The 21,418-nt window shown below is 35.8% G+C and overlaps 1 protein-coding gene across 1 annotated transcript in view; it reads right to left on the bottom strand.

Moving 5' to 3' along the window:
* Positions 1–21,418, bottom strand: part of LOC104406102 (laminin subunit alpha-2-like) — a gene marked incomplete at its 5' end in the record, with an annotated part of 129,938 nt that overhangs the window by 45,162 nt on the left and 63,358 nt on the right. The window contains 5 exons of the mRNA XM_010014993.1: positions 3,928–4,055; positions 10,608–10,721; positions 14,533–14,644; positions 20,319–20,530; positions 21,088–21,189. Coding sequence (XP_010013295.1) covers positions 3,928–4,055; positions 10,608–10,721; positions 14,533–14,644; positions 20,319–20,530; positions 21,088–21,189 — 668 coding nt within the window. The remainder of the gene's footprint in view (positions 1–3,927; positions 4,056–10,607; positions 10,722–14,532; positions 14,645–20,318; positions 20,531–21,087; positions 21,190–21,418) is intronic.

Here is a 21,418-nt window from a genome sequence, read left to right as displayed (position 1 = left end):
CTTTCTGTTACAGATTATTTCCATTTAAAAATACCCTGTCTGTCATGGGGCAAGTTATCCCACAGACATGAGAGATCAGTAAGAAAAATGTGGGAAGGTCAGGTCCAGTAAGCTTAGACAGTTACTGGGTTTTTCCTCTGTCCCATCAGGATTATGTTTGTATTATTTTGCAATGGCATTCAATTAAGAATAGATTCACAAATGCACGAAGAGCCAGTTGAAGAAACGATAATTGTTCATTATATTTTTAAATGGCAATGAAAGCAATTTTCTACTGAGGCATGCATTATTATTGAATCTAATCAGCAGCACCTGACTTATTTCAAATAAGATCCTGGTTGTCATTCTCAACCTCACTCTTTCTAAGAGCTACATGGGAAACTGTGGAGATGCTATCACAGCTCATAATAGCATTGCACAAGATAGACTGTAACACAGTGCAATCAAGAGCTCTGAATTCAATTACGTCAATTTTAAAGATAATGATAATTAACTACTTAATATTACTAGGAAACAATAATGAATAGCCAAATTTCCATGTTTTAAGGATTATGCTCAGACCTACCATCTTTTGATTCTTTCTCTGACTTGCCAGTCCACATGTCAACACTAAACATTAGTATACTGAGAAATTCCCATATAGACATTATAAAGGTTATATGTGATAGCAGGGTAAGGAGAATTTATCTTCCTGATTATTTAGAATCTCATTACTCACTAGTGATAAATACTAATGAACTGTATCTATTGATCTGCCAAAAAAAGCTTCAAAAAATCTCAGTCCCTCTTGATTCATAATCACTCTTTTCAGTTTTTACTGAAGGTAACAGTATAATGCCACAACATTAATACCAGTCAGACATAGGACAAGTATGAATATCAACATGTGATAGGCCTATGTTGGGAGACAGGGCTTTCTGAAGGCTTACAAGTCCATTATAGAAGACACCTCTTGAGAATAAATTTGTGATTTTATTTAGTTTTCAAAGAAAACAACAAAAATCTGAGACCACCCCAAATTCCTAGTTCACATACTACGAGTTTACTTTTGACCTTCCCAGGCTGAGTGAGATATCTTCTAGCTCCCGCTTCCAGTGATAAAACATCCCTGTCAGAGTCTTCACTATCCATATTAAATTTATCACCAAGTCAGGAGAAAACCAGTAATTATCCCAGACGTCTACATTTGGTAGAAAATGTTGTATAGTAGTATGCCTGATAATTTCTGGGGGGGGGGGGAATTCAGTTTATTTGAAACTCCTTAAAGACTACAAATGTTAGAAAAGTTTGTAAGAGTTAATGAGAAGAGGTAAGACAAAGAAATGCATTACATATGCCATTCGTAATATGAATATTGATCTAATTTGCATCATATAATTGAAAATACGGAGATATATGCAAAATGAGGAAAATATAGTCCAGGATCCAGAAAACAAGCTTAGACAACTTAATTTTAGTTTTCTGATTTTTCCAAGCATTCTTTTCTGATATGTGGCAAGTCGCTTATCACTGTTGCACTTCAGAAGCAGCTTCGATGATTGCATATGGCAACTGCTGCCGTTAGGAAACAGGAGAGGGAATGAGCAGCAGTTAAATCATCTTAAGTTAACTATGGACCACCATCACCACCAGATTTCTAATATGGATAGAATACTTCTCTATCTTATGTGGCACTGCAAAGAAATAGACTCAGGTGCTGTGAAAACAGTGATGGGAACCATTATAAACATCATAAAGAAATAAGACACTGCTGTAAAAGACAAAACAAATTTCTTAACGGAAAATGTATCTCAGAGGTTCGTTACAATGACAATATTCTCTATGTACCAGGAACTTACTATTAAGCCTGAGACCTACAGATGTCTTCTCATATCATGTTAGGATTTAAATACTACAGGAATGAAAATCTGTAGACAGCTATTAATAATCATTTGTACATAAATCAGTCACTTGTTAGCTTATTCAGAAATAACATGACATATACTACATCTGTATAGCATAGCTATATTTTTCAAGAAAGCTAAATATTAAAAAGGGGACTCTTGTTTAATTTCAAAAAAAGGAAAGTAGAGCAGACAGAACTCTGATGAATATGTAATAGAGGTCTCTAGGCATTTTGCCAATAAAAACCTAAATTCAATCTATTTGACTTGTTTGTTACACATCTGCACAAGAAATAAATGTGACAGTGTTTTTCCTGTTTTGTCAGTACAGTGCTCTCAAATAAGAGAAAGATAATTAATTAACTATGCAAGGAAGTACTAAGTATGGGAAAGCAATGAGGACATCAGAGGAACCATGCCTGAGCAGCAGATATAATAAATCCATGTATATCTGATAAAAACAACTGAAGAGCTGTGCTAACAGGAAGGCAGGCTCACATTCTACAATCCCCTGGAATTTCTGCTGATAAATGCTTAGATGATTCCTGCCCAGATCAGTGCAATTTTAAAATGACAGTGCCACTATCCACTGGTCAGGCAACAGCATTAGCCTGAACCACTTAAAAGCAGAATCTGGTTCACCTGTGCCTTATTGTTGGCACACTGCCACTCAGATTATGTTCTCTTCTTTACTTGCATCTTGCAGAGCTCTCTCTCAGCCAGTGGTAGCCATGCATTTTCCCCTGTAAACCTTAAGAAATGCTCTTTATACTCTTAAATAGTAAAGTGCCTCTCATAGACGGAATCTGACTTCTGTTTCAAGAAAAATGGGGCAAAATAGAAGGTGCAAGGCTAAAGGAAGAAAAAAAGAAAATTACTCCACTGCCTTTGTCAGCTCCTATAGCCACCTAAACTTAAAGCTTTAAAGCTGCATGAAGAGCTTGGAATGAGGCAGCCTCTGTGAGTAGATTACAGTTTTTCAGTACAATCCTACTATCCTTCTGAAATGCATATATGGACTGATAGTAATTCTTTTCAGAAGGGAGCCACATCCAATTTGTGTTGAAATTTGGGCAAGCATTAGTTATCATTGCAAACATTTCAGACATACTGAACAGTTCCTGATCTTCTTGAGCTGCTGTTGTATGTGTTGCACCACAGCACCTCTTCTACGTAATCTGGACATGTGCTACTTGCACCAGGGCTCCTTTTCTCTGAAGCCATGCTGGATGGCACAAACCAAACACACTAATTTGAACTGATACTCCTAAATGCCAGTATTTTTATATACACAAGAAAAGATAACCAAACAAGACTCAGAACAATTTTCTTCAACTACATCATGTCAAATGATTTTCATATTGTTATTTTCCAGGTACTGAGACAAGGCCAGTGAAAAAATACTCAAGCTACTGAGTCTATTAAATTATAGGTAGCAAGTAGCACATACAAGCTTTTGTAATGAAGGAAACATTTGTTCTTAGAGCAGAGTTTTGATTAGTTTTTCACTATTCTTTTTATTTAATAAAACAAATTTATAGTGAGTTTTCCAACATATGCTGACAAAATATATTCACTTGCAAGATCTAAAGCTGAATTCAGACTCCAAATGAATCAAATGAATGTTGACCAGAAGAAAAGGAAAATTAAAGCAGAAGAAATCACTATTTGATCAACATGAATTGATTTTAAGTTATTAAAAAAACCTCACATGTCAAATTTGTAAATTTAGTTTTAAAACTAGAAGACTCTTAAGGAAGACAGAAAAACAAATACTAGTTTTTGATACAAAGAACAGTCATCCAAAATCTGTGTTGTTCTTTCTAGCTTAGTCTCACCCAGTCTTTTTCTTGACCTTTACCTCTCTGTGAAGCTAAGCACTCCTTACAATTATATAAAAAAACAGAAGTTTGTATTGCAGAACATACTATTGAATAAAACAGAAAAAAAAAAATCTCTCAAGTGCGCATGCAAAACTAAAAATCAAAAAGATATGCAACTTAATAAGTAAAAAAGTGTAATACACAATAAATATGCATCTTACTTGTTGGAAGGTATATTTAGGGGGCAAGCACACAACAAACAATCTTCAGCTGTTCCTTTAGTAGGGTCACCATAGAAGCCAGGAAGACATCTATCACAATATGAACCACCTGTGTTGTGTTTGCAGTCCTAAACAGAAAACGAAAAGCAAAAATTTGCAATTAGAGAACTTATATATGGAAAGTCCTCAAAGGTCATTCACCTACCCATCCTCTCAACAGGATTGCAAGAGGTCTGCAGTATATGTTCTAATCTTCTACTGCTGTTCGAGAAACAGTTTTAGAGGTTAGCTGCTACAGTGAGTGCTTCATCTGCATGAGGTATTTTGTGGGGTTTTGGGTAATTTTTCTTTATATAAAACGTAAAGAATATTTAACTGCCAACCTTAATCTATCCACCATACAACAGCTGCACTATTGTTTTAGCTTGCTTAAAGAACACCAGCCTTCAGAGCAGCACAAAACAGGTTTAGTATTGCAGTCTTACAAGAAGCCATATTTTGTGACAGTTTTCAGATGTTTATCCCAGAAATATAGCCCAGACTACGTAATTTATAAAAAATAGATTATTACATTTCATGTCTTAAATGCTTTAGCTCATTTTACGACGTATATGGCTAGCAGTATACTAAATACATTTGTGAACACAGCAAAGCCTGAATTAATTCATTAATACATGTTTCCTAGAATAGCATCCAGGCTCTATGTTATGAGTGGAAACAAGGACGAGTATACTGTATATAGGGCCTTATCCAGCAATTTGTGTTCCTCTATGTGACTGCCTTTCATAATACGAGAGACAGTTTATCTGAGCATATGAAAAATCCAACATAAAACTGACAGCACTAGATCTGCATATTTGTATATAACCTTTGGCTAATCTCAAATTAAATGATCTTTTGGTGGAATGGAAATTGGTCCTCTGAGAATAGGCTTCCCATGGTGATATGTAAGAACCAAGCTTTAAAGACTACCTCTTCAACTCTTCTTCCCCCCTCACTATATAAGATCTAGAAATTCTAACTGATTTGGCAGGATCCATGATAGGCTCAGCAAATTAGTTTTTAAACTAAACTCTTTCTTCATTTTTACCACATTTTTGGCACACCACACTATTCACCGTTATTTGCCACAAGATACCCAAGTGTAGCCCTTTTACAGTGTAAAAACAGAGAAAGCAGGAGAAATTTTTTTGGCTCTTAAATGCCAACTTGATGTGTTTGGGTATGTATTGAAAAAGCATAAGGCAACTTGAAAAGGCCACAATGTAAACCAGGAGGGAGGTTTTATTTAATGGTGTGTGTTCTGACCTGATTTAGACAATGGGCCAGATCAAATCTAGAATCGGCTGCATAAGAATTCTTGAGGGTTCTATGGGCTGATTTTTTTTTCTTTTGTCTTGTTCTGTTTTTTTGAAAGGTGTAGATATTTCCAAACTTACATTTTAACTTTAAACATTTTTAAGAACACTTAAAAATTGTTTTCCCATTTTAATAAGTCATGCATATGGTACTGACTGATATTTAACAGACTTACAGACTGAGAGACATAATGTATCCTTAATAAGGATAAAGAAAATTGCACTATTCTAAGGAACACTGATTTCTTCTTCACGACTTTCCAGGATTAAAATGATTTGTGTAACATTTTTTTCCTTGTGCTCTGCATAGCCAGTACCATACATTTGGGCAGCTGAAGAAACACCTGAACATGGTCTAGTGTGTGGCTGGAACTAGATGATCTTAAAGTCCTTTCCAACCCTAACCATTTTATGATTCTACGAATACCCTTCTCAATCAAAAAGCACCTGTCTCCAGAAATGCTGTTTGCTGTTTTAAAGGGTGCATTCTTGCTGCTTTTGTATACAATCAGCAAATCTTTGAAATGAAAGCATTAGTCACAATATAATATTTTCACCTATTTAGTAGATTGTGAGCTAATACCAACTAATGAGAGTAAGTCAAATAAAATTATGGCTGGAGAACCATCCGCAGGGGTAAATTCTAATTCATTAGTTCATTATGGCTTTAGAACCATCCCCAGGGGTTAATTCTAATTCATTAGTTCATTATGGCTTTAGAACCATCCGCAGGGTTAAATTCTAATTCATTAGTTCATTTAAGTTCACTTGATTGTTACTTCAAGTGCCGTCAGTCAAAAAGCATCTACTGGTCATACTGAAAAAGTAGCTGGGAACATGAAGATACACTTTTGAAAGATGTGACAAAAATAATTTAAGTGTTTCAAAAGAAAAGTCCTTTGCAATTCAACTTTTTTAAGGCATCATGTCAAATTATTTGTACTTTTTCTGAAAAATAATGGATTCGTCTTTTGTGTTAAGTTTGGCTTTAAATAACCACAGACATATCTTAATGTTTTTGAAGAATATGAACAGCTTATATGTCAAAGATGTTATTGAAGTGAGAGGAGCTAACACACTATTTTAAAACCATGCATCTCTTACAGAGTGGTATTTGAAGCTTCTGCTTTCTTTAAAATAAAAACCCCAATATCTTCCATTTTGTAGGAAAAAAACCTCACATTACAAAGAGCTGACCTTCTCTTTGATGAATTATTTTCTGAAACTCTAACGTCAGTTGCTTCCATGTACTGTGTCTAATTCTCCTCAATCCAAATCTCTGTATCAGCTTACTCAGCATGAAATAATAAATTCAAAACAAAAAAAAACCCCCACACATGTATCAAAATCTGAGCATGTATTGCACTATGTATATGTTAGACTTTAGCTGAGAAATTATAATCTTGTATGGTCCTATAATTTTCTCCCTGACCCAGGCCCAATTTTGCAGGACAAAGAACAAGGATTATGTAGTATGTACATGTGACATAATTTGCCTGTTCTGTTCAGTGGTGCATTAAACTTTGTACTAATTTGCCAGATTTAGAGATCACTGTAATTACTGAAGTAGATGAGTTATTAGCCTTATAAAGACATTATCAGAACTCATGAAAAAATTGTTTTCTTTATATCAATTGGTTGAATCTAATTTTTACACTTGCCAAATATACAGCAACAGTTCTGAACATCATCTAGTTTGAGCAATATCTAATTATACTATGATTATTTCCTAAAAACATGCTTAAGCCTATGAAGTCTTAATTTCATGTTTGTAGGATCATTTAATTATTTTTCTGTGTCATAAGTCTGGGTATAAAGATGATCATGATCAACTGTCCCTAACGTGCTCAGTACATTACATAGGCTTTCTTTTTATTACTTTAGAAATACAGTTTTTTCCAACACATTGATCTATTCCCTTCAAAATATAGTTTGTTCCAACACAGTGATAGAGTGGTTTTGGTAAAATCAATGCCTTGTTCCATAGATCCATAGACTTTGCGGCCAGGAATGAGATGCTTTCAAGTTCCAGGATCTCAAACTATCCTGAATGCATCAATTTTCTGGACCTCTTTTATTTCCAAACACCATAAAACTTCACTTAGGCAACCTCTGAGGAAGTAAGAATGTGAAAATTATTTTTGTCCAGAATTTTATGTACGACTCAAACCTTGTAGCCCAAAGACTTTATTGCTGATGTTGAGAGCGTGTTTTCCACCATTTTTTACTGAGTCAGCTCTCCCCACTGGAAGAAACCAAATTAACATCTTTATGGCCCACATCAAGGAGCCCTAAATTCACACCAAAACCAACTCCTGCTTAGCTGCATATGCAACCGAATACATATGAATGTAAAGGAACAGCCTGAATAGGAGGCTAGTGATTAAAATAAAACTTTAATCAGGGAGTATGACTGAGTGTGAGTTCAAAATAGTGCCTTTGGCATATTGCTGCCCTTTCTCAGGGTATCTGTCACAAAGACAAGCAGGGAAGCTACTCATTTAGGCCAGCTGAAGAAGGCAAAGGGTAAGCCTGGATGCCTATTTTAGTATATTCCCCAGCCATCTAGACTATACAATGGTATTACATCTTTGGAAGCATTTTAAAACTACCATAATGTCAAGACTACATGAACAATTCCCTTTCTGGTGTTACAAATGCAATCAAGATGCCACAGAGGCTTCGTGTGTTTTTCACCTGTGGTATAACCTATACTGCATTTAATTTAGGATTTTTTTTTTACTATGTGTATGTGTACTGCGTATATGAAGAGAGGTGGAGACATTTTATCGCTTCTGTGATGAACACTGTCTAAAGCACTTGTCCACTAGCTCTGACATTGACTTCAATCTACATGGCATATGCTGTTTATACACAAAAGAATAAAATACAAAAATGGATGCCACTGGGGACTGCCCACTTAGCAATTTGAGCACATCTTAGGGAAGAAGATCTGCTTTCTCCGGGCTTAGTCATAGGAATGTAGTATCCTGCAATGAATTAAACACCCTGAAATGTGTTTGCTTCTTCCAGGGTTTAGATTTACCCAGCTTCTTAAAGCTACTGTAAAAATGTGTATGTGTAACACTACAAAAGAGTATTTCTGAATGTTAGAACCTGCCCTATGTACTAAAGCAGTTATGTATATCACAATGGTAATGAGAATGATGTATCATGCAGCTCTCTATATGGTTGCTGTGGGGATCAAAGGCCTTGCAGGTTACTGCAAGATATGCAGTAAAATGAGCTTTTTATACAGGCTTATGTCGAAGCAGATGATTTGAGCTTTTATCATGAGTCAAAAACATATTTCAGCTGCTTTTCAACTACATTTCAAAGCTAAGGAAGAGCAAAAAGAAGTGTCATATCAGTAAATTAGGTGCCTAAATTGCCTGTTGTATTACTGAAAAAACACCATGAATAATAATAAGGAGGCCAAAAGGCTGTGTAAACCTCAATAGAAAGAATGCCTTTGATGTGAAACATTTCTCTTTTTCAGCATTCAGACTTCTCTCTCTTTCACTTCAAAAGACTTATGATCCAAAGTGAATAGCAGCATTTAATAGCCTGCATGGATACTAACCGATCTAACTTCACTTACAGTGTTTTCAAAGTAAGCTGCAAGAAAATCCAGAACTGATTTTAGGCTCCCTGCATGCCTCTTCTTTATAGCATGATCTACTATAAGCTCAGACAGAGCTCATAAAATACAGAATGCTTGATAGCGCATATAGATTAAAGTACATTTTCAACTGGTTATTTTCCACTTCCTTGTCAGTGCTGTTACCTTTACACCAGCAGCCTTGAAACAACAGAAGGGGGAGCTTTACTGTCTCAGTCAGTAGTTCAGCTGAAAAGTGCAAAAACATTACAGTATGCAACTATATGGCCTTTTCTCATATCCAGGCTGGTGCTACAGGCAAAAAAGAAGGGAAACTTGTGAAAGGGCTAAAACTGGAAGGCAGAGAACCAAGCAACTTCAGAACTCACATCTGGCTATGCACCCCTAAGCAAAATAGTTAATTGTTCTGATACATCTTAAACAGGATTCTCCCTTCCCTTTCTTTTCTGTAACTGATTTTATCCCACCCTGATGTTATAGACATCATAGTTGGAGGCTATGGTCATTAATGCAATAAATTGTATCTTTCCATATCACCCTGGTGATAAACATTTTCATTGTATATAGGGAAGGTTTCAAAACATGACCGTCGTGTCAAATGTATTTTTCATCCTAGGCACATCTTTAAGCCTTACAGTATAATTAAATTGAGAATAATTTTAAGCTTCTATTCATGAAAAAGTAATTTGAAAAATTCACTGATCCACACATTAAGGATATCTTTTTTTGCACTGCATTGCAATTAAACATTTTCTATGGGCAAAACAGGAAGAAGAGTGATAATTCTAAGTGTCAAATTATATTGAAAAAAGCCTGTATTTTAATTTTTCCTAGCAGCTTTTTCTTAAGGAAGTAAGAGGGAACATTTAGAAACATGCACAATACAAAGTCTACTTGAAAATCTGCAGGTAAATGAGAGAATGATATCCCACTAAACTGGCACTGGCTTAAATTCTATTTCTGCAAGACTAATGAAATGAGACATGTTGTTTCAAGCTTCATGCTATGTCAGACAATATAAAACTAAAAATGCCCAAGTTAATCAGAAAAGTCTACTCAGCATAATTTACCCATTCCAAAAGGCTACTGAATAGGCTGGAAATAGTGGTGTGCTGTTAGTCTTGTTATGGATAATATCACAGACTTAATTGCTGAATTAGTAGGTAACTACATAAAATCTCCATAGCTTATAAGAAAAAAAAAAATTAACTAAATTGTATGCTTTTATTTTTCTAAAGTACAATTTATTGTTTCTTCAAGGTTTAGTAATAATTTAGATGAAGGAAGCCTTTAGCAGTATCTTCTTGTCATAATAGAACAGAATTTACAAAGTTATCTGCCACATACTATAAATTGAATATGCTGCAGGAGATGTATGGGAAGGGGAGATAAATCTTGCATGGAAGAATATTGAAATATTTTCTGCTTTCTGCATGCCATACCTTACGCTATTGATTCTATTTCAAAACATAAATCCTATGTGAACAAAAAATTCCTTTTGTTTAACTGTAGAAGCTACTATGTCTTGGTATGAGGGGATCCTTAACTTCAGCAACAGTTCAACATGAAGATCTTGTCTGTTAAGAGATGGCTTTTTTTCTTCTTGAGTATTTCAGGTCTCAGAGGTCCTTAATTCAATTGCAGAGATGTATTGAATTGATGTTGGACATGTTCAGTCAGTTTCCTGTAGTGACACTTACCAGGCACTCTCCTGTGATATCGTCACACGATTCTGCATGACCAAAGCATGTACATGGTTCACAGACTCCACCAAAAATTGTGCCATTCACGCGCCTGTGTCGAGGCCAGCAAGACTGCAAGATAAATTACATAAAAAATTAAAGTTTCACTTGAACAAAGAAAGGAATGGGATTTAAAAATTATTTTTTTTATACTTGCACACACAAAAACATACTTGTCAAATTAATAAATACCATCATTTCTCTAGAAAGTTGTTCTTCCTGGTGCTATAGCTTTGCACTGACCTTAACCTTATTGGCAGGTGTGAGATTAGAGGAATCCTTAACTTGAACATTTTTCTGAAATGGTAAAATAAAGCAGAGAAATGAAGAACTGAAATATGACAGCATCAAAGCAAGAGGTACAGATTGAAAAATAGACAGAAGGCAAAATGCTGAAGGAGTGAGAAAGAGGGAAGAAAATCCCAAAACAACAAAAACCTTCTCAGAAGTTCAGCTGCAAAGGGCAATGAAAATAACATTTAGTCTTTCTTGTTTGGAGTCTAACAAAAGACTATTTGGAATTAAAGCACAGGCTAAAACCAAAGACATCCTTTCATTTACAAATTGTGCTTCTTACATATAAAGTATAGTAATTTCCTTTTAAGAAAGTGCTCTGATTTTTAATTTTTTTTAAATGTTAGATCCAGATCGATATTAAATGCATGGACAGTCTTTTCTTAGGAAAGGTGACATCGTACAACTGTGATTCATCAGCAAAAATTCACCTATTCCATTTCTTTATAATAAGACGTCAAGCAGCAGTCTTCCTTACTATATATCTCACAAATGGCTTTATAGTTTTTGCAAATTGTCTTTCTTCAATAAGAGTGCTCATGTGATCCAAGGATTTTGCATAAAATAAAAATGTTCATGACGGAGTGTTGACCTTCAAAAGCACCTGGCTAATACAAAAAGAAAGTTTTGAGGTGAAAGAATACTAAAAGTATCATTTAATGAAGAAAACCCCTTCCCCTTCACATACACCTTCAAAAAAGGGATCAAGATGATTCTCCTTTATAAAAAGAAAGACAATGTCCCTTTTTGTCTTACTCCTGCAAAACATGAAAGTAATTTGAAGATGAATTTTAATGATTCTTAAAAAAAAAAAAATAAAAATCCAAAACCTGAAACATTAGCCTTATTTTTCCTTTTTTTTCATTCTTGGTTAGACATTCCCAACAAACCCCATAAATACTAAAATTTTAAATTCAGAGTTATAAAACCCAAAAACGAAAAATGGGGTAAAAGAAATTGCCTTCCCCCCTCAGCCTTGTAGCATGAGATGCAGCTACCTAAGCTGTTTCTGTGTAAATCTAGAAATCTTTTCCCTCTTTCAGTGATTCTGAAAACAGTGATCTCGTGCACATGATCCCGTACAAAGTAAGGCTCCAAAAGTCACTAATTCTAAGGGTTTAGACACAGATTATCAACTGCAAGGCTTAGAACAAAACTAAAATAAAAGATCATAGATTGGGATATTAACAAAAGAAATGATGTAACATTCAGAAGCTGGGAAAGTTCTTGACCATCATAGTGATGCGAGTCAAACACAACTTCCTCCACAGTGGAAGTAAAAGAATAGATATAAAGGGAACAAATCTGGTGGGGGAAAGTAATTAAATATGAGGATGTTGACAAATAAAGGCCATTGAGATTCACACGAGTAGAGCAATCTAACTATCACAAATTTGTCCAATTGGTATTTGAAATTTAAAACTTGATCTGCTTTACCCATGCTCATGAAATTCTGTGCTCATTTCTCAGATATACTAGCAAAACCATAAAATTTTATTTGGCTAGAATGTTGTAGAAAACAAATTCCAAATTTGTGTAATGGAACAATCTCACAAGAGACAGTATATTTTTAATGGGATTGGTTGTCGTCTGAAGATTGATTGTGTCAAAGTTTTCACATCAAGAAAATAAGTAAATAATGGCTGGTTTTAGTGCTGCAGCATCTATGCCAGGTACCATAACATCATTATGCAGGAAACACACACACATTAACTTAAATGAAGAAGAGAACTGAAAACCTCCACAAAATCAATAAAAAAAAAATTCTGCTAGGTTGAAACCGGAAGAAGCAAAGTGTTGGACAAGGCCAAAAGTATTCAGAAGACACAAATGTAACAGTATAGTATTCTAAAGAAATACACGTTCTCAATTTATTTTTCCATACTTTCTCAACTGCTAGTTTGTATGGAAATCTAAAACTTCACTGTTGGTTTTTTTTTTCTTGTTTGTCCTTGCTACTCAGAACATCAAAATATTTCCCTATTTTTTTCTATCAACCGTAACTGTTCAATGTGTATCACGCTACAAGACTCCTGAGAAATTAATTCAGTGAATAAAGGCATGGAAACCAAAACTTTTAACTCTATCACTGTTATTGTCAGATAGGCCAGCTTTGTCAAATGGCCTATCCATAGCTGTCCAACATGCTGTGAAATTCAGTGGAGGGAAGCAGAAAAAGTGTGTTCATGAAGAAGCCTATCACATTTTCTTTGCCTTCAGAGGCACTTAGCCGCAGCAAGAATCAAAGAATGTTTGTGACCACTAATGTGCATAGAGACTTCAAATTTGCATCTATCTATACATGTACTTTCTATTGTGGAATATGATCTTAAGTGTATATCAAAATTTCAGGGACTATTTTGAATTGAGGAAAAGGTTTAGCCTTGAAGGACACGATGTTGGACGGAGAATATCGGCAACACCAAGGTAGGAATTCTACCCAAGTCCTTCAGTTTCTACAACTAGATACTGAAACATCTGCTATTAGGGCCTTTCCAACTACTATCTAGGAAATCACACATAAATCTGAATTGAGAGAAAAAGTGGACAACTCAAAGTGTGAAGCACAATGACATTTCATCCCACTTTTTAATTCAGATAATTGAACAGACAGACAATGGTCAGACTTCAAAATTGTTTCTCAGTGAAGGTAGGCAATGCTCTTCTCCAGTTTTTTTTTGACTGTACCATTTTGGAAGTGATAGGAATATCCATTAATTCCTTCAGGCCTTCTTTCTACATTAATTTATCTAGCTCCAGCTACAAGAAACCACTTTTGACATGAAAGTAGACTCTAAAGCCCTAAATATCACATACAAGCATGGAAAAATTTAAAGAAAAAGAGAGTTGACAAGCAAATGCCTAGAGTGCCTGTGTAAATGGCATGCTGTTTGTAGTTTTGTGAAGCAGAGCATCTTGGTGTTTGAAACTATTTCCTTAAAGGCAAAGCTTCTGAAGAATTTTTTGTTGGCTTCTATATACCTCAAGCTATGCCAATGTGAGCTAGTTAATCATATGTACACTTGTATGAACACATTCTGCGTGAACTAATGAATTTGTTAGGAAAGTGGGTATTTTCTGAGCATGTGTGTATGTTATTATCTGTTATAGAACCAAACTAAAGTGAAACAATCCTCACAAGAACACACACAATCCTCAAAGACTCCAAGGCAAATGGCAAAGCCCTAAGAAAATAAGAGGAAACTCCACTACATTAACTCATACAATTTGATCTGGCTTTATTGTGTACAGATCAGATAACTGGTATTTTCCTTCTGATTGTGATAGTTTCATGCATATGTAATATCAATTGGCTGAAGAGTACGAATAATGCGTTCATTTTCTATTTATTATAAGAAATGTCTTTTCATAACTTAGAAACCACCAGAGAGGTGTAAAACTTCAGATTTCAAATATTTTCAAATATAGTGAACCACCACCTAGAAATAAAGGTAACTAAACAAGCCATACCAAATTCCTAATAGGAATGGACAGCTCTCTTAGTATTTTCTACAAACACAGGGCCACTGATTGCTTACAACTATCACAATGTCAGCACAATTGATCTAGACTCCATCATGATACTCACCTCACATGAGGTACCATCATACCCCAGGGGACAGTCACATAACTCCACTGCAGATGCCACCTTTCTCCCAGCTGAAGTGTGGTCAGCAGCTTCAATGCTAACACTTCTTAGCCTGGATGTAACAGAAATGAAACAGTTAAAATAGCAAATTAGGCAGAAGTAGATGTGTAGCTGGATGCAACAAACAGAATATTTATTGTGACATTTAGTGGCTTGTTTCTGTTTTCCTGTTTCAAAAATGAGGAGGTTTTCATACTCATCTATTTCTTCCTGAACTACACATCTGTAGGCTTGTTACTATTTTTGTCCATCATGTGAGGGAGACTATGGTCAGAAACACATTGATAAAAATAGATTTAAAAAGTCTCACAGCACTGTACCAGGAAGGCTATTCCTGGCCTGCAAGCCACATGAGCCAACTTTCATTGCAGTCATCTATATAGCAAATTTGAAACTAAGCAGTGTCTTCAAAATTTATAAACCATTACTTGAGCTTTCTAAAATATTACAAGGTTTTTTGTTATAGGGTATTTCTATTCTGGAAATCTGACCTCTGAAAAAGATTTCAGGTCTGTCCAGGAGGATCTAAGTATTTTGTGTATGAAAGAAAAAGGTATGTACCATAAAGAAAAATGAGGTACCCTACCACATACCCTGGTTTCCCCAATGACAGAGAAGACAGAGTTGAAGAATTTTCTGTTCCATGCGCAATCGCCCTTAAAAAGTAAATGTTAGACCTTGGCTAAACAGCCTTTGTTTAGCCAAACACGGAACATGATTTTTATTTTGAAAAAATACAAGTATGATGAGAAAGACAACAAAAGTCCTTTGATAATCTTACAGGTAATACGTGAAACTGATGTAGTTTACCTCTACAGTTTCCATTTGGGGAAATACATTGGGATTTGAGGATTAAATTTTTATAAGAATTCAGAAAGAACATTAAGGCATGATAGAGTCTCAATGACTTCTGTTTTCACCCACCAATCTCAATAGAGTGTTTGATTACTAGAGCTACCTGAAAAGCTTCTTTTTGAAGTCTTTTTCAGCAGAAAATACCTTTCTACCATGACAGGTATTTTGTTAAAAAATAATAAATTTTCTTTCGAAATTGTAAAACAAACCTTTTTCCTCCATACTAAGTCATTTATCTTTTGACTGCCAAAAAATCCTGAAAATTATTTGGATGACCTTGGATACGAAAACATCCAAGAAAAATATTTTGTTATTACTGAAGCAGCTGTAGAAAAGGTTAAGACAGGATATTTTCCCACTCAATTTTATGACTACTCTCAATAAGACAAACATGAAAGTTAAGGGGGGAAAAAGGAAGATTTCCTAAAGTAGGGTGGGAGCTTCAGAAAAACAGAAATTTTACTATCATTAGGGATATGACTGGACTTTGGAGGGACTACCACTGCATATTATGCAGTCAGAAAATGGATTCAAATTTGGTGATAGCAGGACCTCTGTAAAAGGTTTTTCAAACTATTTTAAGAGAAGGATGCATGTTTCTATTCAGATCTTTAATAAGATCTCACATCATTATTTCCCCTTTGCTCCATTGCTGTAAGCTTATTTTGCAATCATACTTTTGAGTTTTCCTTACAATAAGATAACCAAGCTCTATGATATTAAATATCAAATGGAGATGACTCTAACCATAAAAAAAAAAAAAAAAAAAATCTAACAATTTAAGGACAAAAATCTGTAAATTAAGAAACAAGATACTAGTAAAAGGCCAAGGTTTATTTATCCTTTGAACTACAGCTAGTTCCCTCTCAGCACAGATCTTGGAATGAAGAGAAGCACTAACACACAGAAATAATCGTCTCAGTATTATCTCACATTTGTACGCACTGAATTGTTCCAATTTTCATTACATTCTGCTATTTGCTAAATGGGATTTTAATGTGTTTAACAGTTTTTAGCATTAACAGTTACTCAGTGAAGAAAGCTGCAGTGATTATTTTTTTCTCCCATTTTGATTCCTCGATGCCATTCTGCATTCACCAAAATACATAATGCTGGCAGTAATGGGGCACTGGATCCTGGATATGCATGAACAATTTGAGATTCGACATCAAGACCAAATATTTAAGCCGACTGTTACTGTCAGCAGGCAACTGTTGACTTCTAAAAACAAACAAGATTAAAAGGGAAGGGGACGTTTCAGGCAGTATCAGCATAGTTTACTGTCTGCTATGCCAGGCATCTGAGTCACATCAGCTACATAAGACACATGAGGTACTGACCCAATCATTGCTCATTTGTCTTGAAGCCAATTCTGCATATGGAAGAAAACCCTTGGCCTTTCCTTCCCTTGTTGTTCTTGCATCTAGCACTGATTCTATATGTGGCTGTAAGCAATCCATTATCTTTAGCATCACAATTTCCAGTGCCCATCTGAGAGCCTACCACATTTACCATCAGTGGCCACTCTGAATAACTAAACAAGTGTGAAAAATACAATCTTTAATTTAAAGCTCTTGCTATCTGGAGACAAATCCATTGAAATTTTAAGTCTCTTTCTACATAACTCCAAGGAAGTTGCTTAATCTTACAATGCCTCCACTCTGGCCTCTTCTCAAGCACAGATCATAACAGCACTCTTGGAAATCCTTACACATGTGGTCTCATTATCCATTTTGAAAACTTTCAGTATTTAAATGGACAGGTTGCTTAATATAGCGATCTCTAATTAGTATGTTGCATAATTCTGCTGATGCTTTGAGGCAGAAATTGTCATTCATGGAGGATCTAATAACCCTGTAAAATTTCTGTCTCTCTGCCAGACCCTCTTTACTCTGTCAGGGGAATATTCAGCTGTCCACCACACATACCTGTTTAAATGACAATAAAAACCTTTTAGTTCATATGTACTTATTTACTAAAGCTTAGGTCTATACTATTTCTTTGGCAAAAATGTCTTCCTTTGGAGCCCATCAACCATAGTCCTTAATCAGCCCAAGATATCACAAAGAGTATCTTCTTCATTGGGTCTGAACACTTTCCCTGCAGTACTAAAGGGGCAGAATACAGAGAAGAGTTGTTTTGCATGATCTTACAGTTATGACTACAGCTTTGCACCTACTGTGTTTTAGCATGAATGAAAGTCAAACAGTCAGTACTGAGCTATACCCTGAAAATCATCAAAATGCCTACAACAGATCATAAACTGGGCTGGATGTCAGCAGATGCTATTGTTGCTACATGATGTGATTGGGAGCATGCACTGTTCTGAGAAGACTTAACTCTGCCCAGTAAATCCCACACTGATGAGTGAAACTACAATTCCTCCAGTTAAATCAAAGATGAAAAATCCAATTCATTTAATTGTGATTGGAATTTCACATCCTCTCTTCTGTCACACTACACTGCAGTGAGCACCCTGACAGCACTCAATAAAATGTGTTTACTTTTTAGCAAACTATTTTCAGAGACTTCTGGACTGTACCTGTTGCATTCCTCTCTGGTAGGTGACATCATAGGGACAGTTAGAGATGTACCGGCAATATAAAACCATTTCTAGCAAAAAAGGTACTCTTTAAAATCTCTTCAGTTCCTTCCGATCATCCCTTTTTAAATCATTGCCTTTAAGGGACCAACCTTCCTAACCGTAATGTCACTACATCTATAAGATGGTGGATACTAACCTGTAAAGCATAAATTACATGTTTATTTCAGAGCTCTTCTTGAAGAATATTTCCAAAAACTTATTTTTGGAAAGTGATCTATAACACACCATTAAAATGTTTCAAAGGCCAAACATGAACAAGTCTACAAAACAGTGAGGTGCCACACATGGATGGCCAAAGCAGTTATCTGGGATGCAGGCAGTAGTGCACTTCTTACGAGGCACAAACTACGTACTGTGCCAGTTCTACATGTGTGTGCTGACCTGAGCTCTGTGTTGTTGCCCAGAGAGGATGTGATCTGTACTACCCCTGCTGTTCCACAGTAGAGGCAAGCTGGAGCCGGTACATGTCCAGCAACGTACTTCCTTCATAGATTTCAACTGCCTAGTCAAAGCGGGTTTTATAGGAAAGCTCCCCTTCTCATTCTAGTGCAAATGTCAGTACACAAACATATGTAAACCACTGATAACTGAAGTTTGCATTTCCCATAATACTTAGTAAGACCTTTGGCCCAAACAAAGTCAATCATAAATATCTCCTTTAAAACAGCACTGCATAAAAGCCTTTATGGTTCACCTGAAAATTGCTCCTGTACTCCTTGGAAAATTCTGGCTAACATTTATTTTTTTGTTTGTTTTTGGGTTTTTTTGTTTTGTTTTTTTGTTTTGTTTTGTTTTGTTTTTGTTTGGGTGGGTTTTTTAAAATTTATTTGAAGGAAAATGAAGTGGAGGAACAGCACTCATTGACCTCCCACTGTTCTCAGCTGCTCACAGGCTGCTTGCAGTGCATAAGACATGAGCTCTGGCCTGGTGGTTTGACTCTCCTCTAACACCAGGGTGGGAAGGTGATGGCCATGAAAGGTTTTCAAACTGGATGCAAGGAGATGCAAGATTCATCACCAAATGAGCAAATTAGGAAACTGCTTAGCTCATACTCAAGATAGTTACGATTCACAAACTTATTTACAGAGAGGTAATACATTTTACAGAGAGGTAATACATATTAATTAACAGCTGAAAGAGAAAGGGATTGAAGAAACATGTCTTCTTTAACACAGATAAAATATACACCACTAAAGCTCAAATCAGAAAACTACATGCTGTTGACACAACCTGCTTTTCAATCTAGGGTACATTTTAGTCACCTAAGTATTCAAATGATGGTTGGATTGCTTAAGAAATTGTACAGTAGCAAAACTGTACCTATGCTCTAAGCAAATAATCACTAAAGTGCTATCAGCTCCCTCCATTCCAAATGGCTTATGCTACTGGATCATGAGATGTATAGGTTAGGCAGCATTTCAGGTTTCATACCATGTGAGTAGAAAACTACTATGCTATCAATTCCATTGCATATTTAAAAGATATTAATTATGTTACCTAACTATTAAAGTATAGACAGAATGCAATCATACAGTATCAGGCAAGAGGCTGTCTTCTAGCCCACCTGGAGTATTTGTTTATACACTTAGGAAATTTTTAAATGCAAGATGAGCTTTACAGGTTCAACCACTCTGCAGCCACTAAGACAGAACCACTGTGTCACCTCATATAACACATCTTTCATTTTATCAGAAGACTAATAAGAGTTCACATGTAATCAGTGGTTTTAAGCAGTCCAGGCAGCAACCTGACATAAATCAAAGGAATGGCTTTGGGATTAGCCAGTTCTGCATGTGGTACTGATTAAAAACATAGAAAGCTCCCCTCAAGCCACCTTTCCAGCTTAGAGACTTAGGATATTATTCTGTTAGTATTATTCTGTTCATGTATTATTCTGTTCATGGTCCAATGTTAATGTATGCTCATTAACTGGGGAAACTAATATGTAAGCAATATATCAATATATCATCTCTTACTTCAACATGCCAACTGTACTCCACGATTTACCATATATATGGGAATTACAGTGTTCACAAAATAAACTTGTTTGTAGAACTCATTCATGCCTTAATAATCCATGTGATTTCAATTCCTTACAAGGATGCTTCTTTCTGTTGCCTTTCCTCCTCCTGCCTATCCAAAATTTAAAAAAATAATAACAAATGCTTGAAAGTGTAAATGAATACTATGTATTTCGTGATAATAAACTAGGAGAGAAATTATTTTGAGAAGCTGCCTGCAGCAAACGGACGTTTCCCACATTCACCTGTAGATGGCATTCATCCCATTGCTGTATGTGGCTCTTATGAGGATCCTTCTTACGTTTGCAAGGAGAGTCATGAACTCCCTCCTGCTGAGTGGAACATCAGTGCCATACACAGAGAAAGATTCTGGTTTCAGCACAATTTCTTCAGTGTGCTCTTCAGAAGGCTGCAGGTGAATGCCCCCTTTTGGAGTGCTGATTCTCAAGTCACCTCCCTAGATACAGACATGAGAGAGAGACATTTAAATATGAAAAAAGTCAGGAAAAAATCTCCATCTGTAGCCAGTTGGGCTATAGGATTTATTGAATAATATATTTTACAAGAATAATAAATATCAGGAGTACCATTTACCTTTCATAACACTGAAATGGGCTTGCCTGATAAAGTTGAAAGTCAGCGCAAAAGAAAGTTTTTCAGCCAGAACCTTGTGTTATGGCTTTGCATATGCAAAAGCAAATTCTTACAATCTTAGCTGCACTAGAACAAGTCTGCTGAAAGAATGTGAAAGCATTACCTCAACCAACCAATTGTTTTATTTTTTTATTTATTCCTCCTGATAAACAAGAAGAATATAGTTTTGTAAGCTACCGCAACATTCCCAAAGGCTCCTTGAGGTACTGAAGGTTTCGGTTCTCTGAAGTGTGTCCATTTTCTGATACTATAAACTAACTGAAAGTACGTGCACCCTGCTGTTTTGTGTTCCCAAACACCAGGCTTCATGCTGAACATCTGAAATTTTTTTTTCGGTAGTTGAAACTACAATCACTTTACCTCTATGATGACATCAGATTGAACCATCAATTGAACTGTCTCTTCTTCCTTTGTGAAGTCATAGGAGACTGTAAACTTCAGATGTCCGCCGGCAGCTGCCACCTGGGGAGAAAAAAGACAAAAAACCCCCTCATTTAAAGGAAAGAAAACAGGCTTTAACATCTGGGGACAGTTTTCTCCAGCATCAGTATTTCCCAGAAATAGAATTCTAGTGTTGCAAAACCATATGCAGATACGTGAGGGCTACAGATCTATGGACTATTCCTTTCTTGCTCAATTATCTAGAAATCACACATAGCCATTTTTCTTCTTTGCCTTTGAAAGGCTGAAA

The sequence above is a fragment of the Nestor notabilis genome, unplaced genomic scaffold (assembly GCF_000696875.1).
Source record: "Nestor notabilis isolate BGI_N333 unplaced genomic scaffold, ASM69687v1 scaffold5860, whole genome shotgun sequence".
NCBI classification, from domain to species: domain Eukaryota; kingdom Metazoa; phylum Chordata; class Aves; order Psittaciformes; family Psittacidae; genus Nestor; species Nestor notabilis.
This window is presented reverse-complemented; position numbering and strand designations above follow the sequence as displayed.